A 17258-nucleotide genomic window follows, 5' to 3' on the forward strand; every position below is an offset into this window, starting at 1 on the left:
AAAAGCTCCTAACCCAAAACATCCAGGAAATCCAGGACACAATGAGAAGACCAAACCCAAGGATAATAAGTATAGAAGAGAGTGAAGATTCCCAATGTAATGAGCCAGTAAATATCTTCAACAATATAATTTTGTTGAAGAAAACTTCCCTAACCTAAAGAAAGAGATGCCCATGAACATACAAGAAGCCTACAAAACTCCAAATAGACTGGACCAGAAGAGAAATTCCTCCTGTCGCATAATAAACAAACACCAAATGCACTAAACAAAGAAAGAATTTTAAAAGCATAAGGGAAAAAGGTCAAGTAACATATAAAGGCAGGCCTATCAGAATTACAGCAGACTTCTCACCAGAGACTATGAAAGCTAGAAGATCCTGGGCAGATGTCATACAGACCCTACAAGAACACAAATGCCAGCCCAGGCTACTATATCCAACAAAACTCTCAATTACCATAGATGGAGAAAACAAGATATTCCATGACAAAACAAAATTTACACAATTTTCTTTCCACAAATCCAGTCCTACAAAGGATAATAGATGGAAAACATCAACATAAGGAACAAAACTACACCCTAGAAGAAGCAAGAAAATAATCTTTCAACAAATCCACACAAACCTAATTCCATCTCTTACAACAAAAACAACAGGAAGTAACAATTACTTTTTCTTAATAACTTAATATGAAAGATAGTGCAATTAGACTCATGTGTGTGTTTCCTCTCCTATCCCTCACTGTTAACTAACCTCTTATAAGCTCCAGGGCTGGACTTGTAAGGTTGTAAGCTTCAGTGATGGGCTTGGGGAGAGAGAGGAACAGGCAGTGAGTGAGAAGAAGGCAAAGACACTGTTAGGGCTGCCTATGCAAGAACAGATTTAAGTTACATTATAATGTCTAAGTTAGATCCTAAGGTAAAAATAAGAATTTTCTCTGGGCTGGTGAGATGGTTCAGCAGGAAAGAGCATCGACTGCTCTTCAGAAGGTCATGAGTTCAAATCCCAGCAACCACATGGTGGCTCACAACCACCCGTAATGAGATCTGATGCCCTCTTCTGGTGTCTGAAGACAGCTACAGTGTACTTACATATAATAAATAAATAAATCTTTAAAAAAAAAAAAAAAAAAGAATTTTCTCTGTGTAGCCCTAGCTGTCCTGGAACTCACTCTGTAGACCAGGCTGGCCTTGAACTCAGAAATCCGCCTGCCTTGCCTCCCAAGTGCTGGAATTAAAGGTGTGCGCCACCACTGCCCGGCAAGAAATTTTCTATTATTTTTTGTGTGTTGGTGTTTTGTCTGCATGCGTCTGTGTGAGAGTGTCAGATCCTGGCGTTAGAGACAGTTGAGCTGCCATGTGGGTGCTAGGTAGGAATTGAACCCTGGTGCTCTGGACAAGCAGTCAGTGCTTTTAACCACTGAGCCATCGCTCCAGCCTGAAAGACATCTTGAGAGTCTTGGCAGATAGGAACAATTGTAGAAACCTCATACTCACCTGGCAAGTTTACTGAGACCAAGGACTTGCTTGTTAGGAAGATAACCGATATGGACCTTCAGGGAAGAGAGAGAGCTTATCAGCTAAATAAAACACAGGAAGCACTTCATAACAACACAAACAGATACAGGAAGCCCATAGCATGCATACAGGCTAAGTTTATCACAGGGACAATGTGTCTTTAAAACCTAGGAAGCAATTCCACACATACTTTCAAATTACATGAAGAAACTCCTTAAGAACAGACTTGTTACTAAAATGACAAATTAAAAGTAAACCTGTGATGCTCCTTGGTAAAATTCTTGATTCAAATCTGAAAGCCTGTCAAGAAAAACTATACTCAATAAAGAAAAAAGTGGGCACATAACATCACAGTATAGTTGAGACTCAAATTTTAAATGGCAGGAACTGTACATACGAATGATGTTATTCCATGTCATTCCATGGAGCGGGCCCAGGTGTGCTAGAGAATCGACTAATTCAGCTTCCACCCAAGCCCAGATGCAGGGCCCTGAGCTGGCCTACCTCAACATCCACCCCATCCATGAACTGCTGAAGTGTGTGAAGGGGCAGGTCCCTCAGATCCAAAGCTACAGGATCTTGATGGCATAGAGCAACAGAGGAATGTCCGAGGAGTCCCAGTGAGGATCCAGTACTGATAGTGTGGCAGAAGCCAGAGGCCTCGAACCAGACCTCATTGCAATGAACATTTGCAAGTTAAGCTGTTTTGGGCAAAAGGTGTACTGTGTGACACACTGTGACACAGCACAGCTCCCATGGCAGGATTCTGTTTGTTTGTTTGGGGATTTGTTTTGTTTTCTTTGGAGGGGAGAGGTTGCAAGAACAGAGGTATGCAAGAACAGGTGATATGAAGGGTCAGGGAGAGATGAAAGAGATTGGGGTGAATGATGTGAAATTCACAAAGAATCAATTAAAAGTTTTTTTTAATGTGGAGAGATTAGATAGATAAAATAGATGAGCAGATGGATAGGTAGGTAGGTAGGTAGATAGATAGATAGATAGATAGATAGATAGATAGATAGATAGATAGATAGATAGATAGATAGACAGACAGACAGACAGACACTAAAGAGGGAAATACCAAGTGCTATTGGAATATAAAATATTGATAACTCCCACATGTTCCTTTGTAGAACCAAAGATCAGCAGAGAGCAAGGTGAATTTGGGCATATCTATGACCCTGCAATTCCAGTCCTAGATACACCCCAGCAGAAATGGATGCATATGTATACCAAGAGAAAGTTGGTGGCCATATTGGTTTTGGGGGCAGTCTCATTTGTTGGTTGGTTGGGGGATTTTTGATGTTTGTTTTGTTTTGATTGGTTGGCTTTTCAAGACAGAGTTTCTCTTTATAAGAGCCTTTGGTTGAGGCCAGGCGGTGGTGGCACACGCCTTTAATCCCAGCACTTGGGAGGCAGAGGCAGGCAGATTTCTGAGTTCAAGGCCAGCCTGGTCTACAGAGTGAGTTCCAAGACAGCCAAGGCTACACAGAGAAACCCTGTCTCGAAAAAAAAACAAAAAAAGAACCTTGGCTGGCCTGGAATTTGATATATAAGCTAGGTGGATACCTGCCTCTGCCTCTAGAATTAAAGGTGTACACCACCATGCCGGGCTCAGGCCATATTGTTTTTAACAGCAAGAAAAGAAAACAAGAGAGCAGGATTGTGGTTTATACAATGCAACAATGTATAACAATGAAAATCTTCATACATTGTGCCATTCCTAGGTTTTCCAACCATAAGAAAATAAAATATTTTAACAAAAAGCAAAGAAAATATTAAATATTCATATTATACCTACAACTTTCCTTTTGGAAAATTAATACAAGTCAAAATAGAGTTAAACTATTATGAGACTTGACATAACAGGATGTCGCTATTGTAAACATTCAGGTCCTCAAAGGTGCATTTAATGACAACTCTGACTTATCTAGCTTGCATTCAATTCTCTTTCCCTAATATAAAAAGGGACAGAATCCAATTAAATCCACTAATACCATAACCTCTGGCTCCAGAGACTCTGCAGTCATCCCTGCTCGGGTCACGATGTCATGCTCTGTGTACATGGACCTTGGAGCAAACAGTTCACTCAAAATACAGGGCACAGCTTTTCAGAGCAGCAGGACTCACCCATGAAGGATGCATGTTGTAACCTATTATTAACCTTATTCAGGAGTTTTCAAGACAAAGTCTCTCTATATGCATAGGCTGGCCCCATCCTCCTGCCTCCACCTCATGTTTGCTAATGTTATAGGCATATGTCATCACCTGGCTGATTTGCTTTTTAAATTTCTTTTTCTTTTTGTTTTTTTGAAATGGGATTTCTTTTTGTAGCCCCCAATGTCCTAGAACTCACAACTCTCTCAGTAGACCAGGCTGGCCTTGAACTCAGATATCTACCTGCCTTTGCCTCCTAGGGTTACAGGCATGTGTCACTACTGCCCAGCTTAAATTTCCAATTATTAGGTTAGCCAAAATTGAGTCAAAAATTACCTGTGTAGACTATAAATATTGAGAATATGAAGAATCAGTTAACAGTTTGAAATACAATTGTCCTAATTTAAGATTTTCATTATATGTTCTTAAATTATTAGGCAGCAAGGAGAAACTTACCCTACCCACAAATGGAACAAGGTGATGCTCACACATGGAGAACATATCTATGTCCTTCACAATCACCATCTCATCATGATCTTCATCAAATATAGCATCATTCAGGACATCTGAAACCGGGAAAACACAAAATTGGTTAAATACTAAAGGACAGTAGGTCTTTTTAAACTAAAGTAAAAAATGAAAAACTAATTAATTTTCCCTTCTTAGCAAGCTGTCTCTTTCCCTTAACGGATCTAAAACATTCTCTGGACAATGTTTCGGGAGAAATGCAGACTTCCAAATGCATTTGTATCATGAGCTGGAAGGGAGGAGGGGAGAGGGCATGACAAAGTGAGTGTCTGTGTACGGAGATAAAGACAGGGGTCACTCTTCCCACCACCACGTTTCCTACCAAAGATGTACAAAAGTCCACACACCTGTAAACTTGGCAAAATTCTCCAAAATTACCAGGGGAAGCGACAGACTTACTCTAAGTGGTTGTTTTCCTAAAGAAATAAATCCTGGGCTGAAGAGGTGGCTCAGCAGGTGAGAGCACTGACTGCTTCCAGAGGTCCTGAGTTCAATTCCCAGCAACCACATGGTGGCTCACAACCATCTGTAACAGGATCTGATGCCCTCTTCGGGTGTATCTGAAGGCAGCGACAGTGTACTCATATACATAAAATAAATCTTTCTTTGAAAAATTGCTAAAAGAAAGAAAGAGAGAGAGAAAGAAAGAGAGAGGAAGGAATGAAAGAAAGAAAGAAATCCTATATTCCATCTGTGTATGCCTCTCTAGGGGGCAGCAGTCATGTAAGCTGTGAACCTCACACATATGGCCAAGTAGACAAGAGACAGTTCATACAAGATACCTTACGTTTAAAGGCTGCACTTAGTGACAGTCCCTTCCTCATCTGCAAAGGACAAGGTTAACCAGAGGATGCCAAGGGAGCACTGAGCTCGCTTAACATTCTGTGACAGCAAGAGCATCCTGCCCTGGCCACAGAAAGATAAAGGGAGCTACAGCCATCACTGTGATATAGTCATGGTGTTGACAACATTGTATGTAAATGTCACGTGTCATTGTCACTTGAGAGGATGTTTCCTCGCTTTTATAAAACAAACACATGCACAGGAAACCCTGATCTCATGGCTTGGTAGACCAGATAACAGAGACAGCTAGTGTGTAACTTCAAGGATATGGGGAATACCCAGTCCACACGGGACAATAAGACAAGTGTGGGGGATGAGTGTGGTTTTGCAGCTACCCACAGCAATTTTCCCCTCGGAAAGACAGGCTATGAGTCACGGAGATGTACAAATGCCCACTCCCACTGCCTGACCTTCAGGGGCTCAGGTACTGAGTCATGCATGAGCCTCTGTTTCATCAGGGCCACCCTGGACTGAGTGGTAGGATTCACTAGTGTGGCCAGCAAGAATGGACATGTGCAGGGTTTAAACAGAGACCAACAGGGATAAGGATGGAGCAGGGACAAGCCCTGCCATTCTCTAAGCAAATACCCTTTCTTTGGCAGTAGTCTCCTATGCAGAATACCCTGCCCTAACCTTTGGTTGTATTTCTAAAAGCAGTTTAAATATAGCTCCTTGGTGTTCCCAGAAGTACCCTGGAGAGTTCAGTATCATGATAAGGCTTATTGAAATCCTTGGTCATGAGAAATAAACATGAGAGTATAAAAAAAAAAAAACAATGCTTCTAAATGAACTAAAGAGAGCAGGGGATGCCAGACCTCCATTTTCTCTGGCAAAGGAAATCTTCAAACTTCTCACAACTATACACATGTTAGAGTCTGCCTCAAGCTAGGCTAAGTAGGAACCAGTTGGTTGTTGGACCTTAGGCAAGGCACAGTGGAAAAAAAAAATGGCATCCCTACAGTGGAGAAACTTGGTAGGTGAGGGGTGACTCAGCCACTTCTAGGACATAATGGCATTGGATACCACCTGTGTGGTATTACCCAAAATTTACAACTGTAGTCTAATCATCAAGAAAACTGAGGAATAGGCTACACTTTAAGATCACTTTAGTAGAGTTTTCTACAGATAAAGGTTCACCAAGCTATCTAGGCTAGGCTTGAACCCAACCACCCAGCTCAGCTCTCCAAGTATCTGGGATGATGAGAGTGCACCATCAGGCATGGCTCCGTGGGTAATGTTTTGAAAAATCATTAAAGTCATTAAAAAACATGAAAAAGCCATAAAATTGTCAGAGTAGAAGAGATTAGTGAAATATGATAGCTAAGTGCAATTAAAACTAAAGTCAGAATTTGAATAAAACGTGTTGGTTAATATCATTATGCCAATATTGACTTAAGTGTTAGAAACCATACTATGGTCATGGGAGACTTTTTTGGCAGAAGCTGGTGAGATGATCTATGAAAACCCTCTGTACCATCTTTGTAATTTTGTCTTAAGTCTAAAATTACTTCAAAACTTTAAAAAGGGGATGATATCTAAGAACTGCTGTGTATAAACAACGAGTATGAACTCGGTAAAAACCATACTGACACATAACGGTATGTTAGGTCTCTGTGAGGCATAAAGTCACACAGAAACATGAAAGGCTCCTCTTCTGCACAGCCCAGCAATAACTGCCGATGACAGACCCCATGCTCAGTGGTGTCTGAGAGGGCTGTATCTCCCAGTCATAGCATTCTTCTCAGCTCAGTTTTGTACAATCTGAAGAGATGGCCAATTGACAAATTACTGCCCTAGGTGTGAAGTTCTAAAAAGGCCGAACTATAGTAATGGGGGATAGGTGGCTTACAGGGGTGGGGTGAGGCAGAGAAGTGAAACCGGATTGCAAATTGACATGGGAGAAAATTTGGGGGTGATAGAAAAGGCCCTAGCATCACCATCACCTTGTAGCTAGCTGACTCTGTGTGTGTGTGTGTGTGTGTGTGTGTGTGTGTGTGTGTGTGTGTGTATGTGTGTGTATACACTTAACAGCATTAAGCCAATGTGTGTGTATGTACTTAACAGCATTATGCCTCTGTATGTGTGTGTCCCAACTTACACTATCATTGTAGAGTTCAGAGATGTTAGCCATACCTTAATAAATTTAACTATTTTCCTTTTTATTATAATACAGTATGTAGCCTCACATGTAGCATAAACATATATCCCCCAAAAGAGATGATGGAAGGCTAAATCACGAGCCTAATAAAATACTTAAAGGGATTACAGATAAGAAAAAAGAGAAACAGCTAGAAATGACATGTGTTTAAAATATAATTTGTCATATTTTTTAGAGATTTTTTTCTGTTATGTGTATGGGGATGAGGTATGTGCACATGTGAATGCAGATGCCTGGAGTCCACAGGAGGACACTGAATCCCCTGGAGCTGGAGTTAGAAGTGCTTGGAATTGAACTTGCATCCTCTGGAAGAGTGGCAAATGCTCTTGACCACTGAGCCATCTCCCCAGCCACGCCATATAATTTTGACTTTAGAGTTGATATGTTTATATACTCAAAATCAAACCAAGAAGCCTAGTTGCCCTCCGAAGGCTTAATGCTTCATGTAGAACTGATACTACTACATTACCTATATCACATTTCATTAAAATGACCCAGACGGTAAACTTGACCTCGCCAAGTCATTTTTCTTCAATAATGAAGTTTCCCAGCTATATTTACTTATGATTTGCTCCCACATATCTGAAAGCTGCCATCTGTGGATAATAAGAACAAAGCTTTATCACAGATTGTTTTAATTTCCTGCCTGCTATCAGCAGCAAGAAGGTAACCCTGGAAACAGGGTGCCTAGCATCCTCCTTCCTACTGCCTGTTAGTCACAACCACAGAGGAAACCAGAGCAGCCTCCTGAAGTCGGTCTGTCCACACCACCACTGCCCAATGCAGCAACACAGCTGAGCAGCCACCCCTCGGGCCTCTTGGCTGCTAGGACCCCTCCTGAAAATACAGTACAGCACACATGTGATGCTCTCTAATCATGTTCAGAAGCAAGGATGTCAGACCCTTCCTGCGGCTGTGTTAAAACACAAATTGCTAGGTCCCATCCACAGTTTCTGCAGGTCTGAGTGGGCTTGAGAATCTGATTTCTGAAAAGCTCCTAGACACTACAATGCAGGTCCAACCCAATTGGGAGTGCCTAGTGTGGAGCCATCTCTGTTGCTACCCAGAACCTTTGCATCTCCCACTGTTCCTGCTCAACTACATAGGTGCACATTTAGGACAAACAGACCTGTTTTGCCAGGGAGAAGGTCACAAGGAAAAGACATAGGGAACTTCTGTCTTGTTACCGCTCTCATTGTTTGGGGCATGGGAATGGCATTCAAGGCCAGGGTGCAATTCCTGATTCATCTTCCAGCATGCAAACCTCCTGATGAAAGATGGCTTTGGAGCCATGAATGAACATCCCTCTGAAGGACAGGAAGGGGGAAGGAGCAATGGAGCCCAGGCAGGCGGGGGGCAGGGGCGGGGGGTGGGGGCGGGGACGGGCAACATAACCCAGGGCATGGGGACTCGGATCTTGCCCAGAATTAAATCACCTAAAGGTGCTATCAAAGATAAGTTTATCGACAGGAAGTGGTGGTGCACACCTTTAATCCCAGTGATCGGGAGACAGAGGCAAGTGGATTTTTGTGAGTTCAAAGCCAGCCAGAGTTGAGTTACAAGACAACCAGGGCTACACAGAGAAATCCTGTTTTGAAAAAATAAAACAAAAATAAAAAGATAAGACTATCTCATTTGAGAAAAAAAAAGTTGTGTCACAGGTCCAAGCTCTCCCAGTGTCACTGGCCTCAGAGAAACTTGGAAGGCCCACAGCACTATGTCACGGGGTCCCCTGGTACCACAGTTACCTGTTCTCAGAGCTTAAGGTTACAGGCTACCAGAGGAAGTGCTCCACCTTTGGCCTTTGGCATTTCCATAGTGCCCTTGTAACACCGTGTACCAAGACAAAGTTAAACACGGGACTCTTTCAGAATTCAGCATGGGAATTCTCTCACACTGCCCACTAACAATGCACACACCTCAGGTTCTCTCCCCTTCCCTCCTTCATAGCATTCAGGCATGCTCCAAGTGCCAGCCTTCTACTGGTAATTCACAAATTTAAATCTACAGCCTAAAACAGGTTCAAGGCTCTCCTTTTACTCTGAGCAAAAAAAGTCTACTTACCCTCATTTAAGATTGCCCTGCATAACCAGAAGTGAGTGTTCTAAAGCATAGCTTATTGGGTCCATACGTTCTATGGACCAGAAATGAGATGGAACCCAGAGCAGATGTCTGGCTGCTACCCTTCACATCTGGGATAGTCAGTGAGGGGCTTTTACTCACTGTTCCAGCTACATCTCAAACACGAACAAGTGGTCTCTCCATGTCCCTACAGAGCAAAAGCCTCAATCAAGGTTGTTGGACTTTTAATATGGTAACTCAAAGCCCCAAAGTTTCTTACATTCCTAAGCCAATTCCATGGTTCTCTCTCACCAGGGAAGGGGGAATATATTAAAAATCCAGTGTTTTGGAGGAATCACCATGACTCGGAAGGAGAAGGATCAGATTTAAGAGCTGCAGGAGAGAAACCATCCAGCAATAAATGAGAACCTGGATTCTGAAACCTGTGGTCAACCAACCACAGCCTCGGGGCAGCCAATCCGAGGACACCACGTCATCTGGCCTGAAGCAAGAATAGATAGCTAGAATGAGAATAAGGAGATACCAGAAACGTGACCTTTCTCACTTACACCAGAGCATGGGTTCCAGAAATTGGGCAGGCTCCCTGCGGTACTGATTTCTGACATGGATCTCCTTAGACATGGCAAGGTCAAAGAGGCTAAACTCCTGTGGAGCCAAGGACAGCTCCATCACCAGAATGATGCTGAGGACAGCCCAGCTTTGATGAATGTTTTGCCAGGTTTTCTGGGAATCCTGTCAGGCAGCATAATCCTTGCCTGTCTGTCCCTTCCATGGAAGCTTCCTCTCAAAGGCAAGGTAGAACCTATTATGACGTTTACTTTTATTCTAAAATGAAAGTTCACAGCTTCACACTAGATGTCCTCGGGATTCACTTTCTCAAGCTTGAGCTATCACACATCAGATCTGACTCTCTGTGGGAGGGCACTGTGGTGGTCGGAGAGTGCCAGTCCACTACCAGCATCAGTGGTCAGGTATTTGTGGACAGGTCTGATGTGAACTCGTCCTTAGAGGCTATCCCACGAACACCAGAGTCTGCAAATCATGCAGATTACAGCTGTGGTCTATCCTAATCACTGACCCCAGAATCCAGGATTATGATACATGCTTGTTTCATGCCACTGAGTTTTGGATTGACATGTAATGAAATAGTATCCAGAAGAAATCCCCATCAAATATTTTACTTAAATATTCACTGTGTTGCCTAATAGCACGCCCCCCCCTCCCACCATGGGTCAGTGAAGAGGCTACAGATTTCTGATGGGATTATTTAATAATAATTAGTCACATATCTTCCGCAAATGATGCCCACTTCAATATTGTTCACGCTGGGTCTGCAAGAGTGGGACAAACTGTGAAATGTTAAAAAATTAAAAAAGCATATGAATAAATATATATATGCATATATATATATGTTTGTGTGTGTATGTATAGATATGGTTTTGCCATGGCTGCTTATGTAGAGAGTTTTGTTAGTCTTGGTCAGTGTTTCTCACAACACTTGGACTGCTCCCTCACAACAGCTAGTTGGACATTAAATGACACCTCGGTGTTTTTGTTTTGAAAGTTGTATGGTTCAAAACCCAGAACTGAGTTGTCAAGCCCCTTCTAGGCTGCCTGCCCGGCCCCCATTTGTCCACTCTCAGCATTGTGTAACTCTTTCTCAGAAAGAAAGGAGAGGAAGAAAGAAAGAAAGAAAGAAAGAAAGAAAGAAAGAAAGAAAGAAAGAAAGAAAGAAAGAGAAATGAAGGAAGGAAGGTCATGCTGAGTTATTCTATAATAAAAATTAAAATTGAATAAACAAATGCCTTAAAATTTTTGTATTTTGCTGAAGATGCTTTTTCCCAGAGTATATTAAATACTTGAGTTATTCTTATATTTATTAATTTTTATGAGAGCTTATTGTTTTTAAGACAAGTAATCTAGGACTGGCAGTGTTTGCCATACCTGAGATTTGCTTGGGCTATTAAGAGTCAACGTTTCTTTTCCTTTTTATTTTATACCTTGCAAAGTCTTCCTAGTATTTCCATTTGGTGTTTAGATCTTTGGTGAAGCGTGATCCCTGATGAGCGGTAACAGCTGAGCACCCTGGCACTGCTAACTGCTTCCTTCCTGGACAGCTTCTTCAGCTTCAAGGGCTTGCAGAATGCCCATCAGTCATAGACTGGAGAGACTCAACACTGGAGCATATGAAGTGGTTCTAAGTGACCGACCCCCAACAACACACCAGTGACCTTACCAGCAGGACTTGGATGTGTGGCTTTCATTAGAGAAACAACTGTTCACCCAACTTTTGCTTTGGCTCTCGAGGGGGACAGATGCCAACATGGAAGCAGTCCAAGGCTCTGGGCTGTTGCATGGTAACTGTGCTTTAAGACACTACTGTGGACTAAGGACGTCGCCAGCATATGTTTACTGGGAAGCAGTGTGAACAGCAAGAATAGCCACAGCAGCTGCTGCTGCAGGACTGGACCCACTCTCTGTCTCGCGGTGCTAAGTAGAGGACCAAAAGCAACTGTGCTGCCAGAACCAACAGCATACTGGAATGTTTGAGCCCTGAGCAGTCCACTGAGCAGCTGGTTTCGGTGGGAGCAGGGTTCAGAGTCTGCCATGGCTGCCATGGACTGACTTCAGGAGGAGCTGGCTGGTGGGGTTGATTACAGGGCTGGGCATAGTTCATACTCTTGCCATTTTCTACATACATTGGATGGTGAGATGAACCTGGAGCTCTTTCTAAGCTAAAGCTACATACAGTGGCTGTCACAGTATTTTTAATTTATTTGAAAATCCAAACATGTACTTAAAAAATTAAAAATATCAAAGTACAGTTGACCCATGAAGTTAAACTGTGTTAATTCACTTATGTATGGGTTGCTTAGGATATTGGTGACAATTTAAGGTAGGAGGATATCAGAATCAGGTAGCTGAGCAACATTTATAAAATCAAGTATACTCTGACAGTAGTCTGCTTTAATCATTTACTACCTTGAAAATATGCATAAATCCATTTTTAAAGAAAATACTTGGGGTGGAGAGAACGTTTAGTTGGTAAAGTACTGGCCATACAAGCATCAGGACCTGAGTTCAGATCCCTTAGAACATAAAACACTGGGTACAATTGCTATAACCCCAGCACTGGGATGGTGTTGGGGTTTGGCCTGTTGCTACATATTGAAATGCAGCCCCCAAGGCCTGTCCCAAAGACAAGAAGAGTCCACTCGTAGACCCAAGTGTCCTTGTAGGAGACCATGAGGAGAAAGAGGGAAGGTGGAGAAAGGAGAAAGACACCATGAGTTAGGAGTCAAGAAAGCACCGCCATGAGGGCTGGCCAACTGGAGTTAAAAATGAAACTATGTAAGTACTTACTTGGGGTTATCAATAGGAAATAGATTTAATAGCATAGATGGTAGATATCTGGCCAGCACTAGTACAAATAAAGGCTTATTATAAATATAAAGATTATGTGTGTCATTTATCCAGGAGCTGAATGATCAAAGACAGGTTAGACAACCTGGATTTAAATTAAATATTTTCTACAACAGGAAGGCAGTGGCTGGAGGATTTCCAGGGACTTGCTAGCTATCTAGCCAATTAATGAACTGTAAGTTCAAGGAGAGACACTGCCCCAGGTATCAAGTGGAGGAACAACTAAGTCAGTATTAACCCCTGGCCTCCACACACATATGTATACACACACACACACACACACACACACACACACACACGTATACATATATATGTATATATATGTATATATGTGTATACATATACATGCTTTTACATGTTCATAGACTGCAACTACCTCTAGACTTACACAGTATAGCATACACTGTGCTGTTTGTAATCAAATGTAAATAAATATTTCAGTATTAAGTCATAATTGGAAAAGCACTAACTGTTGGGCTGTCATACAGCCCAGTGGTAGGGCTCTTGCACACAGCCCTGGGTCCAATGTCTGAGACCACATACTAGTTAACTATAGAACTATCGTGACTTCACAGCTGCCTCTCACTGCTACTGCATGAGTCTGTCTTGACTTATCTGTTAATCTTCTCTAGAGCAGTTCCTCTCTGTTGTAAGTTATATAACTCGGTAAAAATAATCTTTTAGTTTATGGTTTTGCTACATAGAATACACATAACCAGTGTATTAATCTGTTTGCTATTACCAAGGCTTTCTGTCAATAACAGATTATCAACTTTCAAAAGACTTGAAAGTTACACATGAACTGATTCTACAGGGGTTGGTGCCCGACACTAGCACTGCTCAGTGGATGACTGTAGAGTGCTGCTGAGCATTTCTAGCCTCACCCATACCCCTCACTAAACTGTAAGACAATGGATATTGCTGGGCGGTGGTAGCACATGCCTTTAATCCCAGCTTTGGAGGCAGAGTCAGGTGGATTTCTGAGTTCCAGGCCAGCCTGGACTACAGAGTGAGTTCCAAGACAGCCAGGGCTACACAGAGAAACCCTGTCTCGAAAAACCGAACAACAGCAAAAAAAGACAATGGATATGTAAGTCATTTCCATACAGTACCTTGAGTATACATCTTGCTTTCTTATGGTCTCAATAATATATATCAAATTTCTGTATGTTTGCCAATCCAACAAAAGAACAATGTGTGTATGTATGTGTATAGATAGATAGATAGATAGATAGATAGATAGATAGATAGATAGATAGATAGATAGAGAGGACCCGTGTGTTTCTCTTGTGGAGACTGAGGCCATCACATTTCCTGGTGTTCGCAGAGCCCTTTGGGTTTTCTTTACTTCTCTTTAGACACTTTGGCAAGTTCCAGTTATGTGGCTTTTCCTGTTGTGTGGCTCACATCTCTCCCAACACTCTCTAGCACCTCATCTTACATCATCAGCTACAATATCATCAGCCCCCTGCCCAGGATATGAGTGGTAAATATCTCCTGCCAGTTTATCACTTGACTCCATTTGTGATTGTATTCAACATATGAAAATTCTTAGTTTGTGTTAGTCATATTTTATGGTTTCTAGATTAAGCCATGGTTAAGTAGTTTTCTATTATAGAATTAAAGACATTTAAAATCACAGCTTTTTTTGTTCTAAAGCTTGGTGTACTTTTACATTTTGCCAGAGTTATATGGGCCCATTTTTAAAGGGACACAAGAATCCTGCTTAGAATTCCAACTAATAAATTTAAAATTAAACAACCAAAGATCATTTCTCTGTCATTTCTAGTAAATACCAGATCTAGGCAGTCACCCACAGATCCTAAACTGGTAGGTGACAGACTGGCTGGAAACTGTAATTGACAAGATCAGCCGAGACACTTTAGGCTGATTGAGCTTAATGCTAGAAAAGACATTTAGCTTCCCCAGACAGAATCACATGCTTCCTTCTATGCATCAGTCTTGCCTACACTTAAAAGTTTTTGTTTTGAGAGAGCAAGCCTCTCAATCTGATAATTAGTGCAATATAAGAAAGGGTTCACAATAGACTAAATCTTGGGAATAAAATAAACAAGGGCTGAAGTGGGAGATTTGCACAACTAGTGGGCCGTTTCTTCAACCTAAAACGTCAATGTGAAAGACCTAGAAGATGCTTAAGAATGAGGCTGGAGAGATGGCTCAGAGGGTAAGAGCACTGACTCCTCTTTCAGGTCCTGAGTTCAATTCCTAGCAACAACATGGTGGCTCACAACCATCTGTAATGGGATCTGATGCCCTCTTTTGGTGTGTCTGAAGACAGCAACAATATACTCACATACATAAAAGATCCTTAAGGAGAGGTCCCTAGTGAAACACGGGAATTTTGTTTAAACCAAGATCAGTTAATACAAAGAAGCCTGTGAGAGAATAGTAACTGCAAGCACTTGCTACAGACTAGATAATAAGGGGCTGTGGTCAATCTCACATGTGAGTTACATTACTGTTTTTCAAATCCTTGTATTTTAGAGATCAGTAGAAGATTTAGCAATGAAGTGACACATCAGGGACTTGCTGTAAGATGACTCAGTGAAGAAAGGTTGTGAGGCAGGGAGGGGCAAAGCAGGACAGACCTACTGTGTTGATAGTCACTGAGGCTGCATGATGGGGACACAGCTGAATCTCCTTACACACTGGAACTCTTTACAAGAAAGGATTTAAAATCCATAACTCTGGGCTGGAGACATGATGGCTCAGCAGAGCACCAGCTGCAATTCCAGAGGACTGGGTTTAGCTTCCAGCACCCACATGGTGGCTCACAACCACCTGTAACACCAGATTCATGGATCCAGCACCTTCTTCTGGCCTCCATGAGCCACACACACACACACACACACGGAGGGGGGCACACAAACACACACAAAAATAAAAATAAATCTTCTAAAGACAATTTTTAAATACATAATCCCAACAAAACAAGGCACTGAATGTTCTCTCCTTCTGATACAAATCCAACTATCCACCAACTCCATCAGTTAGTTGCATGGGACAAGTTGCTAAGGATTCAAAAGGAATGCCTACAGTCCCCTTTTTTTTCTGAAATTGTTCTACTGTAAAACAAAATTCTAGTAAATCCTCGGCCTTAATTAAGTATAACAAAATTACCAGATAGTTCAGATAATAACCCCAACTACCTCACTCTAGGTCGTTCCTGAGTGCAACTTTCTTCATAGACTAGGTGGAGAACCGACATCTGTCAGAAACATCTCCCTTTACAGAACACGGAATTAGGATCCATACAATCCCGATTCCTAATCGCAAAACCAGTAATTAGACATCAGCCCTCTCCTGGTCAATTCTGGTATTGCAGTCTTATTCATTGAAACACTAAACTCAAAATGACCAAAGGATGCAAATGCAAACCTGGAGAGATGCCAGGATGTCTCCACATTTCTAGAGCCAGACAAAGCAAACAGCTAGAGAAGAAGAAAGGAAAAGAAGAAAGCCAAGTAAATTAGGACAACACTGTCACGACTGAAAGCCACATCACACCGATGCCCGTGATCCTCCTCAGCTCTGCTGCTTGTCAGCCACCATCTAGAGCAAGTCTTCCCTGGGCCTCGGTTTCCTCTTCTACAAAATGGGAATATACATGCTCTATAGGGCTATTATGAAGGTAAAGCCAGGTGACACCTGTCAAGGGCTCGGGGATGCTCAAAGTCAGCGGGTAAAGGCATCAAGCAGCTAAGGCAGCGCTGACACTCCTTCTCCATGCTGCTATCTCCTAGCACCAACGGCTCGCTGCACAGTGTGACTAGTCACATTTCTCTTCCCTGTGACTGGTTAATGCCTCTTTCCTTTAAAGGCCCTCCCGGGAGGGCAAGAACCATATCCAACTTCACTCATTCTATTCTCGGCACTCTGCACAATGCCTGGAACACAATACAAAACTTTAAGTGCCTCCAAGTGGTACAAACCGCTTAATCTCAGCATTCAAGAGGCAGAGGCTAGTGGGTCTCCATGAGTTCCAGGCCAGCCAGGGCTACACAGAAAGACCCCGTCTCAAAATAAACAAGCAAACAAAGAGACAAGCAAATAAATAGAAACACTGGTAAATTCCCAGTTAATCTTATGAATAAATGTTTAGTACCACTTTGGGTTGAATTGTACCCTACCAAGAAAAGCCTGTTGAAGATCTGGGTGTCTCTGAATATGATTTTACTAGATACGGTGATGCTGCAGGTGTAACTCAGAAAATTCATATGAGACTCACTACAACCTGAATCTTTCCTCAGCAGTGTCCAGACACTAAAAGCAAGGACACTGGCAGAGGCAGAAATTGGAGCGAGTGATGGCTTCAAACCAAGGAACCCGGACTGAGTTCTACAACCAGAAACTGGGAAGAGGCATGGGAGGTCTCCAGTATAGTTTCAGAGGGAGCTAGGGTTTGCTGGCTCATTTTCAGACTTGGCATCAAGGCTGTAAAATCCTCATCTTAAATGCCCAGCTGTGAGCTGGGCGGTGGTGGCTCACGCCTTTAATCCCAGCACTTGGGAGGCAGAGACAGGCGAATTTCTGA

At 42.3% G+C, this 17258-nt stretch overlaps 1 protein-coding gene across 1 annotated transcript in view; it reads right to left on the reverse strand.

The window, feature by feature from the left end:
* Positions 1–17258, reverse strand: part of Gch1 (GTP cyclohydrolase 1) — a 33707-nt gene that overhangs the window by 11120 nt on the left and 5329 nt on the right. Inside the window, exons 2-3 of the mRNA XM_031362292.1 lie at positions 4126–4235; positions 1492–1547 (exon numbers count right to left, since the gene is read on the reverse strand). Coding sequence (XP_031218152.1) covers positions 1492–1547; positions 4126–4235 — 166 coding nt within the window. The remainder of the gene's footprint in view (positions 1–1491; positions 1548–4125; positions 4236–17258) is intronic.

The sequence above is a fragment of the Mastomys coucha genome, unplaced genomic scaffold (assembly GCF_008632895.1).
Source record: "Mastomys coucha isolate ucsf_1 unplaced genomic scaffold, UCSF_Mcou_1 pScaffold9, whole genome shotgun sequence".
Taxonomy (NCBI): Eukaryota; Metazoa; Chordata; class Mammalia; order Rodentia; family Muridae; genus Mastomys; species Mastomys coucha.